The sequence below is a fragment of the Heterocephalus glaber genome, unplaced genomic scaffold (assembly GCF_053883595.1).
Source record: "Heterocephalus glaber isolate CG9 unplaced genomic scaffold, H.glaber_assembly_v1.0 deba00000809, whole genome shotgun sequence".
In the NCBI taxonomy this organism is placed as follows: domain Eukaryota; kingdom Metazoa; phylum Chordata; class Mammalia; order Rodentia; family Bathyergidae; genus Heterocephalus; species Heterocephalus glaber.
Genome location: NW_028258163.1, coordinates 1,917,045 through 1,938,607, shown reverse-complemented (window position 1 = coordinate 1,938,607; position 21,563 = coordinate 1,917,045). Strand labels below are relative to the sequence as shown.

At 36.5% G+C, this 21,563-nt stretch overlaps 1 protein-coding gene across 5 annotated transcripts in view; it reads right to left on the bottom strand.

Annotated features, from left to right (window-relative positions):
* Ubr1 (ubiquitin protein ligase E3 component n-recognin 1) overlaps positions 1 to 21,563 on the bottom strand; it is a 190,835-nt gene that overhangs the window by 95,209 nt on the left and 74,063 nt on the right. For all 5 annotated transcript variants that reach the window (XR_002388329.2, XM_021241737.2, XM_013078437.3 and 2 more), the window contains exons 7-15: positions 15,236 to 15,298; positions 14,687 to 14,810; positions 14,046 to 14,153; positions 12,559 to 12,647; positions 10,861 to 10,959; positions 9,827 to 9,984; positions 3,961 to 4,060; positions 3,151 to 3,279; positions 202 to 382 (exon numbers count right to left, since the gene is read on the bottom strand). Coding sequence is in view for 4 of the 5 variants with exons in the window: in XM_021241737.2 (XP_021097396.1) it covers positions 202 to 382; positions 3,151 to 3,279; positions 3,961 to 4,060; positions 9,827 to 9,984; positions 10,861 to 10,959; positions 12,559 to 12,647; positions 14,046 to 14,153; positions 14,687 to 14,810; positions 15,236 to 15,298 (1,051 nt within the window). In the remaining variant the exon portion in view is untranslated. The remainder of the gene's footprint in view (positions 1 to 201; positions 383 to 3,150; positions 3,280 to 3,960; positions 4,061 to 9,826; positions 9,985 to 10,860; positions 10,960 to 12,558; positions 12,648 to 14,045; positions 14,154 to 14,686; positions 14,811 to 15,235; positions 15,299 to 21,563) is intronic.

Here is a 21,563-nt window from a genome sequence, read left to right as displayed (position 1 = left end):
GGTAAGTTATAGTTAGCCATTAAGTGTATACTCTTAGGACCCATTAGATGACCCAGATGAAAAATGGCCCAATTAAATAAATATTCTTAAATAAAAGTTATGGCAACAGCTTCTTGAAGAACAGTGACAATGATGACCCTTAACTATAGGATTTGGTCTGAACATGTCTGAACATACTAAGCACATGTAAAAAGCAAATACCAGCAAGAGTCCTAGAGAGTGGCAGATGGATGCTCACAAGATCCTCAGATACCCTGTAGGACCTGGTTTCCAGAGTATGACCACACAGCTGTATTGCTGTCTTGCTACCAGTCATGAAACTTGTGCTGCACCTCATCACAGCTTTGTGACATTCTTTATAAGCCACCAGTAAGAGTTCTTCCTGAAGGGAAAGTAAAAATGCAAACATGTCAACAAGTTAGCTGCTTTAGCACTCATTATTCAATAAATATTTACTAAACATGAGTGCAGAATTATTCTGTGTCTTATTAGAGATACCCCCACAAAATTTGCAAACCAGGAGGAAATATACAAACATACACACTTATAAGCAAAGCAAAAATTTTTAAGTATCATTAGATGGTACAAACTCATTTTATTAAGAGGACAAAGAAAAGAATCACAAACAATTTGGAAGACATGTTTGTGAAAGTAGCTTCTGAGTGGGCCCTAAAAGAATATGCAGAATTCAAGGCCGGGGATATAACAAAGTGGAAGGGCATGTGTTTAATATGTGCAAGGCCTGGGTTCTACCTTCAGCACCATAAAAACAAACAAACCAACAAAAGAAGAAACCCTACAGTTTAAGTATAGGGAAAGATAAGGAAAAAGTGGCATTCAAAAAAATAAGTAAAGGTTATAAGAAAATAAACTTGGGATAATGAAGAATCAAAAATAAGTAAAAGTTATAAGAAAATAAACTTGGGATAATGAAGAATCAAAAATCTAAGGGCCAGGGATTTAGCTCAGTGGCACTGTGCCTGCTTTGCAAGTGCAAGGTTCTGAGTTCAATCCCTGGTACCAAAAAAAAAAATCTAGGCGAGTGTGGTAAGGAGAGAGGAGTCAAAGGTCATTCAGCTCACTCTAAACACAATGTTTCTGTCACCGATTTCATCTTGAAAAAGAAACTACATTCCCAGATAAATTTTGGAAACATTCCTCTTAAAATTTAGCATGTTGATTAAAAGATCTGAAAAGTTCAGTAGCTTAAAAAAATCTTCTGTCATTTTGTTTGACCCCAAATTTCCCAATTCTATGTGAACCTAGAACTTTTTTTCTCCTCAAAACATCTGTTAAGCCAAGCCAGGTGTGGTGGTGTGCCCCTGTAATCCCAGCACTCGGGTGGCTGAAGCCAGTGGATTACTGTGAATTTGAGGCCAGCCTGGGCTACAAAGTGAGTTCAAGGCCAGCCTGAACTACACAGTGAGACCCTGTTTTTTTAAAAAAAAAATCTGTTAACATCAAACACAGAGGATACAATGGTTCTGAGATTTCCTATATGGATAAATATAGCAATAGCAGCACTATTAATAGAACTAGGGAAGGTGAAATTAGAAAATTCAAATTGGAAGTAGAAGGAAATGATGACAAATCAATTTAAGATACTCTGAGCTTGATAAGTAGGAATATCTGCCACTCAGACAGGTGATACTATAGCTTGGGAGAGTCATTGCTATAAAAATCTAAATTAAGTAGTAGAAATAAAAGATAAACAAGAGAATAGTGGGGAATGTCTCTTAACATGCAGAAAGAACTGCAACAAAAGGTAATTACTTATTGATAGTCGTAATTGATAATACAAGTATTAGCATACCACAGTCTTCTGAAAATTAGAGAGAAGGAAAGGTTTGAGAAGACTAAGGTACTTAACTGAATACAATTCTACAGGAAGGAAGAAGGGGATCAAGAAAAGACCTCTAAATTTGGTTATAGTTTTTTCTAAACATAGTTCTAGTCAATTGGTAAAGGCAGACTCTGACCCTAAGCTGTATTAGGACATAATGCATGAAGATAGTAAATGTAGATTACTTAGAAGGTTTGGGAGATGAGATGAAAAACAGCATACACCTTGATCCCATCTCCCAACAATTATGCATGCCATTTCATATGAGTAAATGAACCAAGAAGTAGTGCTGTAGTTGTTGGAAATATTTCCTTGCTTATTGTTCTATAAAGCTACTTGCCAGATTAAAGGCTATTTTGATAACGAGTGTGAGTGTCACTTTACACCTGACTAAAAGGAGGAAGACAGGGAGACTGCTGTTCAGAAACAGCAAAGGCAAAAAACGACGATTTTGTTATTGCGTTTAAGGACAGGAGAGTCCTGTGTATTTATAGGTAGACAAGTAAAAGCATGGGAAATACAAGTGGAGACAATGGAGGAGGCAAACTCCAGGAAAGTCATTATCAGTTGGAACCAAAAGTTCAGGTAGAGTATTGGCTTTACAAAGAAAGAGACCAAGAGATGAATAGCAAAGACACAGAAACTTGGTCAGTGCATAGATGATAATGAGGACAGTATAAAGAACTAGAGGACATGGAGGAATCTGAATCAGGTAATGTTAATTTTCTCAAAAGAAAATAAATCAGGTCATCTTCCCCAAAGGGAAATTGCAGCAGTATTAGTGTATTTAAAGAAGGCCATGATTTAAAATTGTTGCTTAAGAAACTACAATAGTTCTGTATTTGGAAACTAATTTTTAAAAATTTATTTAAAACTATCACTAAATTTATTTATTAAAATTTAAATTATTATTAAATTTACTTATTGGGATTTTACATGGCTTAACAAATGTAGTAAAGCTCTTGATTGAATAAATTTTCACTTCTTTCTATTCCTGAAATACTTAAAAGTCTACATGGTCTTAATTACCATCTTCTTAATCTTCATTTTCAAATAAATAAATGTGTAAGAAAATATGCATTTTTAAATGCTGTATTTCCTCTAAAGAAGCAAAACCACCTTGAGGCACATTTTCTAATCAAGTATAAAAGACTGGATATTCCTCTAAATTTAATAAGACAAATTCAAGTAGCTAAGAAATGTATATTAGATATATAATAAAAATTTACATCAAGGAAGCTCCGATATAAAACATTAGTAACTATTAGAGCACTCAAAAAGGTAATGTTCTTCATAACATATCTTACATCACAGGCACACCACTCTTGGAACATGAGTAAAATATTTTTCAACTGCATCTGTATAGCAATGGCAGCCTCCCAGTCAGGATCTACTTCAATGTGTTGCCCAACCTGTCTTCTGATTTCTTCCATTCCCTGCAAGAAAAGATTGATCGACATATATGATCCTCTTCTTTTGCTCCTCCATTGGCAAAATATAAAACTGTCAGGATTCATATTTATAAATGCATAATATTTTAACTTTTAACATGGTTTTTATATTAGGTCAGAATATAGGGGTTCAAATCTCAGCCCTCAAGGAACAGAACATCTAACACCAAGTATCAGCTCTGTCTAGCTATATGTAGGGTCAAGTTATATGATTCTGGGCAAACTACTTTTAAGGTTCCATTCCTTATATGTAAAATGAGAAAAATAATAATAATAATAATGATGATGATAATGATAATGATGGCCAACTACCTCATAAGACTGCTATAAGGCTCAAAAGAGATAATGCTTACTATACATGTATCACATGAGAAACATTCAATAAGCATTAAGAGTAGTAGCAATAGTAAGCTAAGGTATATGAGTCAACGTTTAAATCTTATTTCTATTTTGCTAGATAAATTTTCTCTCATATAAAATCCACAGTTTTCAAAGAAGCAGAAGGAGGAAGAAAGGGAAGAGAGGAGGAAGAGGAGGAAGGAAATGAGAAGATGAGAAAGAGGAGGAGGAAAAAGGAAAAGAACAACAACGGCAGCGACAACAACACTAAGATTATACTTTTTTAAAATAAATTTTTTTCACTGATGTACAGAAGAATTACAATACCTGCATACAGGTAAGTATCTTCAGAAAAGATCGAAAACCTTCAAGGAACTGCATTCTTAATCTTTCTGTCCATATTGTGGGCTTGCTGATCAGGATATACCTATAATTTCAAAAAAGGAAATATTTCATTTATTTGTCTTAAGATATTTAAAGGTTCTCAAGGTTATAGACAATGATGTCTTATCAAAATCATACATTCTAATTTCTTAAAATAACTAGAAGCCCTGAACAGAGCTAGAATTACTTATTTACCTTTATTTTACATATAAACAGCAAACTGTGGGAATGAATACTCTACAAGAGACAGATATTAAAGCTAAGGCTAACTGCTCCATACATTATATCTTGAGAAGTTGGTATGACTAACAGAGCCTCAGATACTAGCCAACTCTGGACAAACATATTACAGATCTCCTAGAACTCTACATACTCATTACCTAAAAGGCCACCTGAAATCCCTTCAGATTCAAGAAATTTGGAACAGATTTTCTACTTCCAGGTTTTCAGAATTCAGAACCTGGAAGAAGGATATAAGCTCCTATGTCATCCTGGTTTGCCCATCAGGATGTACTAATTTCATGAAGACACGGATCCATTTTAATCTATCACTTACAGTATTTCCTTTGGCTGAAAAGACAATGATTGGTTTCATATCTAATGAGAACAACATTTATAATCGAATGACTTCACAGTTAGCAATCACTGATAATTATTAGAAATTATTTTGCATTCAATTAAAATGCATTCCTGTCATATATACCAGGTATTGGGAACATAAATACAAAAAAGTTATATATCCTTTTCCTTGAATTTCAAAGAGCAGCGAGGAAACCAAATGTATCTAGGGGACACTGCAATCCAGTGTTAAGCACTAAAATGATGTACAGTGCCGGGTGTGGTGGCACACACAGCCTGGGCGGGCTACATAGTGAGTTCATGACCAGCCTGAACTACATAGCAAGACCTTGTGTCACAACACTAAAAATAAAGCACAAAGAAAGTAATATAGAAATACAAAAGGCAACAAAGGTAGGGAAAATTTTTTTTCTGAATTGTAAGGACAGTAGGGATTGTGGTTAAATATTTGCCATTCATTAGACATTAGACATATGTGATTATACATTAAAATACCATCATCAGGTGGGCAGAGTGGCATACACCCATAATCCCAACTACTCAAGAGACTGAGGCAAGATCACAAGTTCCAGACTACTCTAGGCAATTTTAGCAAGATCCTATTTCAAAGTAAAAAAAAAAAAAAAAGCAGGGAGGGGGCAACTAAGGATGTAGTTCAGTGGATTCAAACTTCAGTACAAGAATTAAAAAAATAAAAAATCAAGACCTTATCAAAGAAATAATTTTGAAATATAATACTTAGCACCTAAATCTTTTATGTTTTGTTTTGAAATAAGGTCTTTCTATGTAGTTCAGGCTAACCTTGAATACACTAAATAGCCCAGGTTGGCCTCAAACTCATGGTGATCCTCTTGCCTCAGCTTTCCAAGGGCTGGGATTACATGTGTGCATTACCACACCCAGATAAATCTTTTAAAGTAAAAGGAAACTGGGTACAGTGACACATGTCTATAATCCCAGAATGTAGGGAGACTGAGGCAGGAGGATCACAAGTTGGTTGTTTTTTTTATTTTTGGTACTGGGGATCGAACTCAGGTCCTTGCATGTGTGAGCCAGGCGGCAAAATCACTGACCTAAATCCCCGGCCCAAGGATCACAAGTTTAAGACCCACCTGGGCAACTTACCAAGATCCTTTCTCAAAATTTAAAAAGAATAAAGGAGGTTGGGGCTGTAGCTCAGTAGTAAAGTGTCCCTGGGTTCAATTCCCAGTACCAAGAATTCAAAAAATAAATTTAAAAAGCTAAATTATAATCTGCCAAAATAAACAAAAGGTGTCAAGGTCTGGCAATTTTCTAGAGTACTACTACTTAAAATATAATCCACCAAGCAGTGCCAAGAGCAGTAGTATCATCTGAGTACCTTTTAGAAATACAAGATGTTAGGCTCTAATCAAACCTACTGAATGAAAATCTGTATCTTAACAAGTTACTCAGATAATCTGGATGTATATCAAAATGTGAGAAGCACTGATCCAGAGCAAAAGATAATTTACATTTCTAGTTTCTCACAGTCCACACCTGACCTCTGTAGTTGACCTCACAGGTAAAAAGGAAAGGGTAAAGAGGGAAAGAAAAGTCTGTAGATAAAAGTAGGTGGCAAAGGCAAATGGGAGAAAAGAAAGAAAGGAATAGACAGAGTGGAAGAGTAAAGGGGTGATCTGGTCTGAGAGTCTGCTTCTGCTATACTTTTCATATATGGAACACAGGAACAAGTTACAGGGTGGTATTTTCTTAATAGGGCCAAGGTTTCATTTCCACAGTGAATTAACAACTGTGGATCCAAACACCCCAGACATCTTCCATAAAGTGAGGGAAAAAGCTAAATTAACAGAGATATATTATTAAATAGAAGCAGGAAGCAGTAATCCCTCTTTTCTATGCTTTACTAGGCAGACAGGTGGAGAACTGTGCTCATTTCTTGGCATGTAAATGGCATACATTTAACTGGAACAGGTTCAGAAAAGGACAAAGATTTAGAAGAAATTTTAAACAGTATGAAATGAGAACAGTTAAAAGAAGTGGTTGCCTCGTGTGGTGGCACACACCTGTAATCCCAGCTCTTTGGGAGGCTAAGGTAGGAGGATCATGACTCTGAAGCCAGTCTAGCAATTTAGTGAGACCGTGTCTTAAAATTAAATACATACATACATACATACAATAACATGGCCTGCGGATGTGGATCGGTGGTAGAGCATTTGCCTAGCATGTGCAAGGCCCTCAGTTCAATCTCTAGTACTACTTAAAAAAATTATTACTTGGAAGATATGACTGCTATTTTAAAATATTTTTTGAAGTTAAACAAGAACTGAATTTGTTCTAAGGGGATAAGGGAGAGTTAAGACAATGAAAGCTACAAAAAGAATTCCATATACATGAAGAAACTTTCTACCAGTTGGAAGGGGATATACAAGAGTCGGAATGTACTGTTTTGACAGAGGGGGCTTGAACAGTTTCTACTAACACCAAAAATTTATTTCAGGCGGAGGTAAAGTCAGATAAATATAGTATATGGTTAGACTATGGAGAACTACAAATTCTGGAAGAACTTACACTTTATTCTGGCAACAATGAAAATATATACTACGTATTTGTGATTATTTAAAAGCAGGTTTCAGGAAGAAGTAGTAAATAAAATTTTGGACTGCAGAATTTCTCCAAGAGTCAGAAAAATGGGGTCAATAATTATTTGCTACACAAGGAGTATTTCTAAAGGACCACTGTCATCCTAGCTCCAGACAGCTCCGCTTCAAAAAAGCCTGTTTCAACAATGATGGCTAAATAAATCATAGCCTCAACAGTCACAATTTTCAAAACAGCCCAGGCACACCTACAACAGTTCAGTAATCACAGACTTCAAAGCAGCTGCAACTTCCTTCTACAGCCCTACAAAGCCCCTAGCCTAAGAGACTATGCAGCTCTGGTGTTTGTTTACCAACAGTCCCTCTCAGGTTTTTTGTTTTGTTTTGTTTTGAGACAGAGTCTCACTATGTAGTTCAGGCTGGTCTTGAAATGCACTATGTTGCCAGGCTGGCCTTGAACTCACAGTGGTCCTTCTGCCTCAGCCTCCTGAGTGCCCCTTTCAGATTTTGACTCTAATAAAACCTGTCTTCAATTGCAGAGCTCAATTCCCTTTCCTAACAATTTTTGATTGGTGTTTTCAGACCAAGTTTCAATATATATATTCCTTCTGTGAGGCTACACTGTATAGTGAAAGAAACATGAGTTTTATAAATAAGAAGTGGTTAGGCTCAAATTCCAGTCCTGCCACTTATTACCTTTGTGGCTTTAGGCAAGTAATTATAATCTACAAAACAAGATTGTATCACTTACTTATCTTTTAAAAAATGTTTCAAGATTAAAATGAGGTAAAAGAAGCAAAGCTCCTTAACACAGGAATTACTACTAAATTTTACATAATCCTTGTGAAAGCAAATTATACAGTATCTATTCAACATGTACTCAAAATATGTTAATTTTCTCTAAAATATTTCAGAATATTGAACAGCATAGACAGTCACAGTAAAGAGACCCCCCACATCCCAAGGCAGACCAAGGATATTCACTGATTTAACAATGATAACTTTAAGTACAGCCAGTAGGAGTCTTGCCTTGCATAATATAATTCATACATAATTTGACTAAGGAACAAATTTGAATCATAATGGCTACCTGCCAATTCACCACTGAATTCATCTACCATCTCTACTTGTGCTGCAGGTGCGATAACGTTAACAAATTATCTTTAACAAAAGACTTACATGCCACATTCATATGAGAAATTGAGGAATCCGAAAGTCTTTAAGAATTCAGCTCAGTAATATCTAGAATCTACTGTGTAGTTCAGAAATCTAGCAAATGCTTTTCTGGTTTTTTATTTTTTGCTGGGATTGAACCCAGGGCTTTGCATATGCTAGCAAGCACCTCAACTCTCTACTTTTCAATATATTTCTAAATTGAATTGGAAGTCTATTTGTTGCCACCATCTATAACCTACACAGTCACCAGATGTGGATAAAATTGGAACCCCCCCGCAAACACACCCTTGAGACTAGAAATAATCATATATGCCTTCGAGTTTTTAGAAAAATAACAACTAGAGCCGGGGATTTAGCTCAGTGGTTTCGCTGCCTGCTGAGCAAGCGCAAGGACCCAAGTTTGATTCCTGGTACAAAAAAAAAAAAAAAAAACCTAAATGAAATATATTTTGTTCTAGTATATTTTAAAAATAATTTTTGAAGTCTATGATTTATTAAATAGTTATCTATCTTAACCCTTATAATATTCACCACCTATTTCTATAATAAATTTATTCCCTTTTAGATTCAACAATCTAAAATGTGATCTATCATGTGATTTGCCAATGCTCTCCAGGGGAAAAAACCTTAATGAAGAAGCCTCTGATAAATTTTGATGACTTTGATTTCTATATATATATAGATATAGAAAAGGGGAGAAATTTAAATCAACAGGTCACCTGACAATATACTACTATACTAAGAGACTACACAAGAGGGACAGAACCACAAAGTAGTGAGTGGAAGTGACTGAAAGGTGTGGTAATTATAATGAAGATCCATTTGGTGACCCAGGAAACCCCAAGTGGCTGTGACAGGACTCTCCTCAGTACTTCCTTTATTAAATTGGCTGTAAATTCAGGAAGACACCTTCACTGAAGACCTTCACAAACTCCCACTGGTATCAGTGGAGACTGGTTCCAGCACCCACCTCCTAGGATATATTTGCTTATTTGGCTTATTTGCATCTAGCCTATGTACATCCTCCAGAATACTTTAAATCACCTTTAGATTTAATACCTAATACAATGGAAATACTATGTAAATACTTACTATCCTATGCTATTTCGAGAATAAGAACAAGAAAAAAAGTCTGCATGTGCTCAGTACAGATTAAATTATTTTCTTCAAATATTTTCCATATGCAAGGGGTTGACTCTACAGATGTGAAGCCCTTGGGTACAGAGAGACAACTGTATTAAATAAAGTAGTAATAGCTCTTTGTGCTCGCCATCCTTATAAAGAGAATCCCAGGGCCAGGGATTTAGCTCGGTGGTTCTGCTGCCTGCCTTGCAAGTTCAAGGTCCCAAGTTCGATCCCCGGTACCAAAAAAAAGAGAGAGAGAGAGGGAATCCCAGATAACCGAAAAAAAAGCCAGAAGTTTACTTACAAAATAGAGCAAATACAAACATTGTGATTTGACTCAAATCACTTACTTTAGGTCACATATTACTGCATATACTCTTCCCAATTTGTCCTGGCTATACCCCTGGAAGTTGAATTTATTGTTCCTGTCCAAGTACTCAGGTAAAACTTCTAGCAGAGTTTCAGTAATGACAGAGATAACATTCTGCTCTTCAATAAGATGTCGAGCCTGCAGAACATTTCAAGAATATTGTCTTTAGCATTAGTTCATCATAGTATGGACTTTACTCATTCATTTGGTTGGTCATTAAGTAACTTTTAGTACATGTTTATTGAGAAGTAAACACAGTCCTTAGTTTTAGAGAACAGCAAATTATGGGTAAGTTAGTTTCTATCAGTAAAAACCCCCTACTCTTCAGTAACTAGAAAGCCCTTGTCTGGATACTCCAAACTCATTACACAGGTTATCTAGATAAACATTTATCATCAATAATCACACAAAGATATCCTTCACTTCAATCACATTAGTATCTATTCTGGCATCTCTCCCACACCTCCAATCCAATTTTTCTTCCTCATCCTTTCCTCTGGCCTTTTGAAAAGGGAAAAAAAGAACAGTTAATCAAATTGTCCAGCAGAAATAGGAAAATAATAGTACAAAAAAGTAGCAGAATCCTCCATTTTCCTCCTAGGACTTTGCAGCACCATCTCACACATTTTTACTTATCTTGACAGGTATACTCTCTCTTTTCTTAGTCTTACTCTATTTATCTACCCCAAATAAAAACTAAAAAACAAAGAGTAAAATTTTTAAAAAGTTTTGGTATGGAAACAGTAGTGCTTCTCACTTAATGTAGAAGGTGAGAAGTCACCTTTGGATGGCCGTCTGCAGAGGTCAGGACATCTGAGCAGGGCAGTGGCCAACTCTCAGTCTTGCACACTACTAAAGTACTGTTCTCACACAGATATTACTCAAGCATTTTCAGCTTTCCAAATGGAACTAGACCAATTTAGAGATTTTGATATTGTTTTAATTAACATTAAGTGAAATTAATAAAAAGCAGTTACTCTGACATAAGACTGCAAAGAAATAACTGACACATACCAGAGTAGGCACAGTGAACATCTGAACTGAGAGTGCAGTTATAGAGATGCTCCTGTCATGATCATCACTGATGTATTCTTTCTGCAGTTGTTTATAATACTGAAAGATACAAGTGGAGAATCAATTACAATTCACTATTAAATCACTACTATTTCGAAAACTATTTTACTAACTGCAGCAAGCTTTTCATCATAAGATGAAAAGCATAATGCAATTCCTAATTATTAAGGCAAGATATCATGGTCAACAAAAATATCCTAGAAAGAAAACAACAATAAAAAAAGAACAAATATGAATTTAGCTACCCAATATAGCAGAGTTAGAAGAACTGTTAAAACAAAAAACACAGGTGAAAATCATGGAGGAATGCAGTGGTACAGTTTACCCTTTTTCCAAACAATCTGGAACAATTTTTAGCAGTTTCTACTCCAATGGGATAGGACAGGAAATATATTTAAAGTATTTAACAACTGATATGACCCAAAAAACCAACCAATCAGATTCAATCCAGCCTTAAATGGAATAGATGCTGGCTGTGAATAATTTTTTATCCATACTTGTGCATACCAGCTGAAAATCAACCCCAAAACATTAGAGGAACAAAATTAATAATACACTCAGTCATGTACCAAGCATCTCTTATGTGTAAGCACAGAGTTGGATACCTGATTTACATATTTAACACCCCAGAATTTCTAGAGTTTAAAAGATAACTATGTTGTACAAAAATTATCATCTAAGTAGAGAGATTACTTTTAGTGTAAGAAAATAAAATTTCATTTCAGATCATACATATTATCTCTAATTCTATTAATATTTTATCTCTAATGAGTTTAGAAGAATTTTCACACTGAGCTACATCTCCAGCTCTTTATTATTTTTTTACTTTGAAACAAGGTCTCACTAAATCACTAAGTTGCTCATGCTGGGCTCCAACTCAAAATCCTCCTGCTTCAGCCTCCCAGAGTACCAGGATTACAGGTGTGCACCACAATGCCAGCTAATGCAAGTATTCTATCCCACTATGCCAGCATCATTGCCAACAACAATTATTATTTCCCTCTCTCCTAATTCCATCCTGAGTCCTATCTTGACCTATCTTAAGTCTTATAGAATTATCTGTAACCCTAAATCAGAAGAAATCAACAAGCATTTGTTGTATGTCTTTGTAAAAGGCAAAGTATAGAATTCAAAGAAAAATTGTTCTATGTAATCTTGCAACCTATCTTGGGAGACAGACAAAAAAGCTAATACCACAAGAAATATGAAGCAACATTTTAAAAAGGTATAAATTTTACCCTTGTGTTTTAGTTAGATATAACTCTTGGTCACCTAATTACTGCTTCCCTTTAACGTACACATTTATTCCTGTTCCAGCTGTTCTCTTAAATCAGTCACTTCTATTCATATTATAATTTTACTGACAGGCAAATAAATGAAAACCAGAAAGAACAAATGCATGTGTGAATGTGATAACCTTTCTTCATTCACTCTAGGAAAATAGGTCATTTTCCATCTATCTGTTCTCTAAGACTGGTGTTTCCATACTACCAAATGTCATTTATGAAAATATTAATATAACATACAATAATGGACTTTTGACAAAGAAATCATAAAATTCAATTCATAATTAGCTTTGTTTCTATTAGGTCACTTATAAAAACTGCCTTTCTATTGATATTTATAAATAGCAATTACCTTCACAAATTCCACAGCAAAGAGTTTTTTGTATTCCATCTCCATAAAAAAACTGCTGAAGATCAACTCATGAAGGATCTTACGGGCACCTATATATCATTTAAGATTGGGGGATAAGGAGATATTACTAAGGCAGAAACATTATTCTAGTCATTATAAGTAGTAGAATATTATAAAAGTATTTCACATGCTAATAGACCTCAAGGACAATTATGAATAGCATTTATTACAGTAATATTTAATGTTAAATTTAAAGTACATATATTGCCTTTCTTTTTCTGCACTTTTTTTTGGGGGGATTGAACTGAGCTACATCCCCAGCCCTTTAAAAAAAAAAAATTGGGGGTTGGGTATGGTGGTACATGCCTGTAATTTTAGTACTTGGGAGGCTGAGGCAGGAGAACTGCCATGAGTTCCAGGCCAACCTAGAGTATATAATGAGTTCAAGGACAGCCTGAACTACACAGCAAGACCCTGTCTCAAGAAACAAAACAAAACAAAAAAAATTTTTTAAAGACAGCTTCTCTCTCACTAAGTCACTAAATTGCCCATGCTAGGCTCAAACTTGTGATCCTTTTAGAATACTGGGATTACAGGCATCTGTCAGAATGCCTGGTCCCTTTTTTACTTTTTATGTTAAGATAAGGTCTCACTGCCAGGGATTTAGCTCAGTGGTTCCGCTGCCTGCCTCACAAGTGGAAGGACCCAAGTTCGATCCCTGGTACCAAAAAAAAAAAAAAAAAAAAAAAAGATAAGGTCTCACTAATTTCTCCAGGCTGGCTTTTGAACTCACAATCCTACTATCTCAGCCTTTAAAGGAGCTGGGGTTACATGTATGCACTACTATGCTTGGCTTTTATTTAGATTTTTCCTTTTCTTTTTCCAGTACTGGGGATCCAACTCAAGACCTTGCACTTGCCAGGCAGGCAAGGTGCTGCTGAGCTACATCCTTGGCCCTCCTTTTTTTCTGTTTTGAGGCAGGGTCTTACTATACAGTCCAGGCTGACCTTGAACTCACTATGTTGCTCAGGCTGGCATGAAACTTGCAGTGATCCTCCTGCTTCAGTCCCTGAAGTACAGTACTGGGGTTATAGGCATGTACCACCACATCTGACATTCATTTAGATTTTTTAAATGAAGACATAACTTTAATAAATGCATTACTAAATGAACATCTATATAGACATTCTTTTCACCTGGTCCTGATTAAATGAAAAAGGACTATAATTAAAAGGCCTGGTTTTTGATACAGAAAAATACAAATTGATTGGTTAACCTTAACATCACATGTCATATCTTCACAATTAAGCTTTTTTTCTTTTTCTTTTTCTTTTTTTTTTTTTGGTACTGGGGATTGAACTCAGGTCCTTACGCTTGCGAGGCAGGCAGCGGAACCACTGAGCTAAATCCCCAGCCCCACAATTAAGCTTTTAAGTTATTATCTTCTTTTAATTCCTGGTAAATAGCACAGATAAAGGTTTACTTACCTTTATACAGCTTTGCATCCCAAAGCATTAACCTGCTTATGAGACAGGGATTCTCAGAGCCAGGTTCTTCTCTAAGACATTCATGGCAAAATATCTGCCTAAAATCACCTATAAATAAAAATTAAGTAATTTTTATTCTTGTGAAATTTCTCTTAAAAGTACATTTCCTATAACACATGAGAACATTAAACCTATTATGCTTGATGTCAAGAATGATTCTGTCATGGGGCCGGGGATTTAGCTCAGTGGTTCCAGTGCCTGCCTCGAAAAGCACAAGGTCCCGAGTTCAATCCCTGGTACCAAAAAAAAAAAGAATGATTCTGTCAACATCAAAGAATCAAGAGCCAATAAAGGGTATCACTGGACATTATGTATTCTATAGAATATCTCATGATATTATGCATTTGAAATACTGAAAATTGATTAAATTGGATAACTGATCAGAAAGGAAAGCAGGGCTGGGGATTTAGCTCAGTGGTTCTACCACCTGCCTCAAAAACGCAAGGTCCAGAGTTCAATCCCCAGTACCAAAAAAAAAAGGAAGGAAAACAAATTTTATTTTATATTCAATAACATTTAATTTGTGACCATAAAGAACAAAACAGCTGATCAGAAATAAGGCAAATAGGATGTATACTTACTTGAATAGCTCATAATTTTGTTCATCCAGGAACCAAGACGCAAAGCAAATTTCTGATGAGCCATAACTTCAGAGTGTAATACTTCTACATGAAGTGGATGTTGAGAAACATTTTCTGAATGACTCTACAAATGAAAGGAACAATAATAAAAATTTTTTAAAAACACCAAAAAACTAGTATAGGAAATTTTGCTTTTAGTTAAGTAATCTAGTCTTTTTTTTTTTTTTTTCTTTTTGAGACAGAGTCTCGCTATATAGTTCAGGCTAGCTTTAAACTCACTATGTAGCCCAGGTTGGCCTCAAACTCGTGGTGATCCTCCTGCCTCAGCCTCACGAGTACTGAGATTACAGGCACATACCACCATGCCTGGCCTAAGTAATCTATTCTTAAAGAAAAGAAAAGAGGAATCACATAACCCAGCCAGTTCTAAATCTCTGAATCTTAGTGTCTCAATCCTAATTCTACTTAGGATGTCAAATCACTTTAGCAAATTCCTCTACTTGTCGTACTTGGTTCTTGGTTCTCTTAGTTCCTAATTCAGAAAGTTACCTTTATATCTTCCTTTGCTTCTTGGCAAGCAGCATAAGTCCCTGCTTTGACAGCTCGACGACCCTAATTGTAGACAAAAAAAAAAAAATTCGGTAATGGAAATGATAACCACAATCAGTAAGTAAGATACACCACAGAGACCTAATGAACTGCCAAATATTAATCACATATTGAAAAGAAAAATCACTTATTGACTAAAAGTTTTAAGATTATAAGACAGTACCTGAAAGATGGACATAAATGTTAAACACTGTTTTTTTTTAAGACAGGGTATCTATGAACACTATGTAGTTCAGGCTGGCCTTGAACTCACTATGTAGCCAAAGCTGGTCTCGAACTCTTGGTAATCTTCCTGCCTCACTTTCCCAAGTGCTGGGGTCATATGCATGCGCCACCACACCCAGCCATGGTTAGCATTTTTATGAAGTATCTGAAATTTCTGTACCTCTAGAAGAGAATTTATACAATTTAGGATGCTAGTTTTCCTGCTGGGCGAAAATACCTGTTCTTTAACTTAATATAGTGAACTCTGTACTTCTATCAGATAATAACAACTTAGGTTTACCAAACTCTTGCTATGAGTTTTAAATATTTTCATGAATGAATGTAGAACTCCTCAACATATATTCTATGACATACTTGTTATTACATAGGAAAAATAATGCATGGGCCGGGGATTAGCTCAGTGGTTCCACCACCTGCCTTGCAAATGCAAGGTCCCGAGTTCGATCTCTGGTACCAAAAAAAAAAAGAAAAGAAAAGAAAAAGGGGCTGGGGATTTAGCTCAGTGGTTCCACCGCCTAACTTGTAAGTGCAAGGTCCTGAGTTCAATCCCCGGTGCCAAAAAAAAAAAAAAAAAAAAAAGCATAAAAAGTCAAGCCACAAGAGATTTTAAAAAGGACAATATATTCAAGCCCTAATAAAAAATAACAAAAAAGCCAAAAAACAAAAAAATGTATGTGTGTGTGTGTGTGTATATATATATATATATATTTAAGACTTAATAAGCTTATATCCATAAATATTGAGTCTCACTCAATATAAACGAGGGCAGAAGGACACATTTTACATGCTGTAGGATGGTTGCTGTCAAAAACAAAAAAACAGGGCCAGAGATTTAGCTCAGTGGCACCCCACCTCCCTTGTAAGCGCAAGGTCCTGAGTTCTATCCCTAGTACCAAAAAGACAAAAAAACCCCACAAAAAACAACCCCCCCCCCGCCCAAACCCAAAAAACAGAAAATAGTAAGTGCTAGCAAGGGTGTGGAGAAACTAGAACATTTGAGGACTGCCAGGGGAAATACACAATGGCACAACTGTGTTATGTCTTGTGTTTAGATGTCCCCTCACAGCCTCATGCTTTTTCAGAGGTGGCTGAATCTAGAGTGTGTGATTGATTCATGGTGGGGCTAGGCCTGAGTGCACTAGGATGAAGGATATGAGTGCTACTTGCCCTAAGTAGTCTGAATAAGATAAAAGGGGCAGAAAGACACTGTTAAGCTTCTTTGTTGCTTCTGCTGCTTCTGCCACCGTAAACTATTGCCCCTCTGCCATGTGCCAACCTGCCTTAGAATCAGCCTGCGGATTACAGACTGAAACCTCTACAAACTGGGAGCTAAATAAACCTTTCCTCCTTTAACTTTGGGTGTCAAGTATTTTGTCTCAGCAGTGAGAAAAAAGTAACTAACACAAGTTGCTATAGAAAACAGTATGGTAGTCCTTCAAACAATGAGACATAGAAGTCCCATATGATCCAGTGATTCCCTTTCTGGATATGTGCACAAAACAACTGAAAACAAGGGTTCAAGGATTGTATTTGTACAATCTTGTACAACATGTACAACAGCATTATTACAAAATGGTCAAAAGGTGGAAACAACTTGTGTCCGTCAAAGGATGAATAATGGATAAACAAAATGAGACACAAATATAAAATAATAATCAGTCTTAAACAAGAAGGAAATCCTGTCACAAGACATATTTTGAGGTCACTATACTAAGTGATATAAACCAGTCACAGAAGACAATAATTCATGATCCAACTTAGATGAGACAACTAAAACAATTAAACTCGGGCCAGGGATTTAGCTCAGTGGTTCTGGTGCCTGCCTTTCAAGCGCAAGGTCCCAAGTTTGATCCCCGGTACCAAAAAAACCAAAAAAACAACAAAAAAACCCAACTGAACTCTCAGAATAGCAGGACTGGGAAAAAGCTGAAAAGGACAGTTGTTCAGTGGATTCAGAGTTTCAGCTTTATAAAACAAAAAAGTTCTAGAGGTCTGTTGCATATAGTTGACAGTGTTTTGTACTCATAAAAAGGCTAACAGAAAATTTTATGTTGTGTGGATTTTATCACCGTTAAGTTTTTAAATGACAAAAAATGGGGGTGGGTTGACCAATAGGTAATCGATGAACTAGAAAGAGGCAGTTTTTCAAACTACATGGACATTTCTTTCCCCCTCTTCTTCCCATATTCCTAATTCTAATTTATTTGGCTTGGGCTAACAATTTTTTGAAAAAATCTTTCCCGAATGGGCCGGTGATTTAGCTCAGTGGTTCCGCTGCCTGCCTTAGAAGTGCAAGGTCCCAAGTTCGATCCTCGGTACCAAAAAAAAATTTCCCCAACTGATTGTAATAGATATACTGTACACTGGGCATGGTGGCACATATCTGTAATCCTAGCACCTGGGTGTGGTGACACATGTGGTGGCCTATAATCCCAGCACTTGGGAGGCTGAAGCAGGAGGACTGCCATGAGTTCGAGGCCAGCCGGGGCTACATAGTGAGATCAAGGCCTGCCTGAACTAACAGTGAAACCCTGTCTCAAAAAACACCAAAACAGGGCCAGGGATTTAGCTCAGTGGTTCCGCCACCTGCCTCACAAGCCCCAGTGCCAAAAAAACAAAACCAAACCAAAAAAAATCAAAACAAAAAAACAAAAATAGATACACTGCACATGTATATACAAATATATATCTTTCTGGATTTATAAAACAGGCTAAGTACCACACAATCTCATCTAGCCATGAAGTCTATTTTTACCTTATTGTGATGTACCTCGCATCCTACCGTTTTTTTTTTGAGACGGGACTCACTCTGTAGCCCAGGCTGGCCTTGAACTCTTGGTGTTTCTCCAGCCTCAGCCTTCCAAGTGCTGGGATTACAGGCCAACACATGTGCCACCACACCCAGGTCTACCATCTGTTTTGAATGAGCCTGTGACCATTCATTAGAAAGATTTTTGTAATGACCATCACCTATTGGATCCTGAGAACTCAGAACAAGTCAAACCAAACAGCATCCAAGTGGCTGCAGCCTCAGCCTTTCCATTTTGACGAGAGAGAGGAGAGCAGAGAAGAGGAATGTGAGTGATTATCATGTCCTTTGCCTCAAGGAACATGGAAAGAATGCTAGAGCGTGACCCATAGAGGGTTTGCAAGGGTTTTCCCAAGTGTCTAGCACCAAGGGAACTCTATGTAAAGGGCCATTACTGTTTTATTATCATTGGTAATAAAATCCTGCAGAGGCTCTGAGTAAATCTTTTAACTACTGTTGCCATCAGTTGCTATTATTTTATCTTTAAGTACAGCCTCTTTTAAAATCCTAGGTTAAAAACTCTCAAACATTTTTGAGTATAGAGGGCTCCCTTTTCCGATCAGTCTGAATGATTAATACATAATACAATTACTTTAGTGGCTATTGACTTAAAAAAATACATGAATTCATCTAGGCATGGTGGTCCATGCCTGTAATCCCTGCATCCTGAGAGGCTATGGCAAGAAAATTGTAAGGTGAGCCTTTCCTCAGTAACTTAGCATTTTGGTGAGGCCCTGCCTCACACAAATTTCCTAAATATTACTCAATAATTTTAAAAAATTCTACCAATTAAAAAATACAAGAACTCCAAAATTCTTTTCAAATCTAAGTGCCTAAAATAAAAATCACTAACACATTAACATCAATCTGGTTATTCTCCAAGTAGGTAGAAGGAGAGAAAGGTGAATAATTTTTTGAAAATTACTTATATATGAGTATTACAAGGAATTGGGGTGAAGAAGAAAGAAGGGAATAGCATCAAGTCAGGGTACAGGAATTTGATGAAATCTTTTCCATAACCCTTCTCCATGTCATTTGTGGGTTGTTGCAGCACAGAAGGAATCCAGATCAATCCAGTGGGCAAGGAAGATAGCTTTACCACATTCTGTCATAAGGATGTGTTAAAATTCCTTTCCTTAAAGTTGGAATTCATGTAATGCAAAATTCTCTGTCATCTACACCCAGCCACAAGAAGAAATCCTGGCTTCAAAAGGTGCAGTAAAGTTACAACCTTGGCAGCGACCATCTTGCCAAATAAGAGCCAACAGAATTTAAGTCACTTGCCAGGTGTAGTGGCAAATGTCTGTAATCCCAGACCTCTGGGCAGCCAAGCCAGGAGGATCTCAAGTTTATCCCAGCCTGGGCAATGCAGTGACTTAGTGACATGGTCTCAAAATAAAAATTAAGGAAAAGGCTGGGAATGTAGCTCAGTGCCAAAGCCCTGGGTTCAATCCTTAGTTCCACAAAACAAACAAATAAAAATAAATCACTTGAAGTTCAATTTGAAATAAACATGTTTCTAATAAAGACAAAGGTGGTGGTAGGGAAAAAGATAAAATGGGACAAAGACATTACACTGGAAGACTTAGATCCTTTCATACCATTTGAAGTCAACACAGTACAGCCCCATACTTTCCCAAGAGAAATCTTCTCCTGGGAAAGTGGCTTAGCATACCTGTATGTGTTTTTACAGAGTCCTAAGATCATAGTAGCTCAACAGTAACAGTTTAGGAATATTGTATCTTCAGGTTTACTAAGATTGTTTCTTAGAATATACAATGTTAACCATATATATAAAGTGGTAAAATGTGGACTGGGAAAGAGCAACATACATCTTTAAAATGATCTTGAATGCCTGTTTCTTTCATGAAAATAATCCTTTGAAGACAGAGAATAATCTGACGAATCTTTGCATTTCCTCTCAGTGCCTATAGGAATGTTTAGTGAACTGACTGAGATTATCATAAACTGGTATTTATTGAAGGGGAGAGAGTGGAGAGAAGAAAACAGAGCATGGAGAGTATGAGTTTATTGTCGTAAGACAAACAGCTGAAGAAAACAAACATAAGAAATAAATTATAGAGTTCTTAAACCATTTGACAGATTGCCATCTGCAAGCAAAACTTCTTCATTGGGTTGTTCTAAAAGAAATCAGTCTGAGCTAATGTAGTGCCACATCTTGTAATCCCAGGACTCTGGGAAGCTGAGACAGGAGGACACAAGTTCAAGTTCAGTCTGGGAAATTTAGCAAGACTCTATCTTGAAATAAAAAATTGACTGGTGGGGACCAGAATTTAGCTCAGTGGTGCTGCTGCCTATCTCACAAACTCAAGGTCCTGAGTTTAATCCCAAGTACTGAAAAAAAAAAAAAAATTGGCTGGGAATGTGGCTCAAGGCAAAAGACCTGGTTTAATCCACAGTCTCGCGCGCACACACACACACTCACTTTCTTTTATTTTCTCTGACATTTTTCCTCCCTTCCTTCCTCTTACTGGTTTTCTTCTTGTTCTTTCTTTTTTCTTGCCTTCCAAATTGTCACTTGTTTTGTCTTCCTTCAGAAATCCCTCACTTATCTCTTCTCAACCTCGAAATGTGTAGATAAATACACCTTTCAACCATCCCTCCTCAAACTCACTCATACTCATGCTTTCTACTTATTTTCAGTAAATCTGATTTCAGGGAACTACCAACCACAGAGTATAAAACAACAACAACAACACCAATAAAACTTTAGAGATGAGTTACATTTTAAGTAATCTGGAAACAGTGACCTTGAAATAGTAACCATTATCATAGATTTACTACCTCATCTTGACCATGTCTGACTTAAGACACCATCCAAAGCTTAGGAGAAAACTCAGTTCATTTTTATATGCTAACAATATCAGGGAACAACTGATCTCTTTAGCCTTTGAGCAAAGTCAGAATTGTTGTTGTTATTATTATTATTGTTATTATTTTGGTTTTTCAAGACAGGCTCTCACTCTATAGTTCAGGCTGGCCTTGAACTCATTATGTAGCCCAAGCTGATCTCAAACTTGAGGCAATCCTGCCTTGGCCTTTTGAGTGCCGAGATTATGGGTAATCCTGCCTCTGGCCTCCCACGCCTGGCCAGAGTTATTTACATAGCAGAGAAATGGTGGAAAAGATTCATGCTAGTCAAAATATGGTTCCTTGGATTGAATGTATCAAAATCATCTGAGAATGTGTTATAAATGAAGAACTGTATGCCCC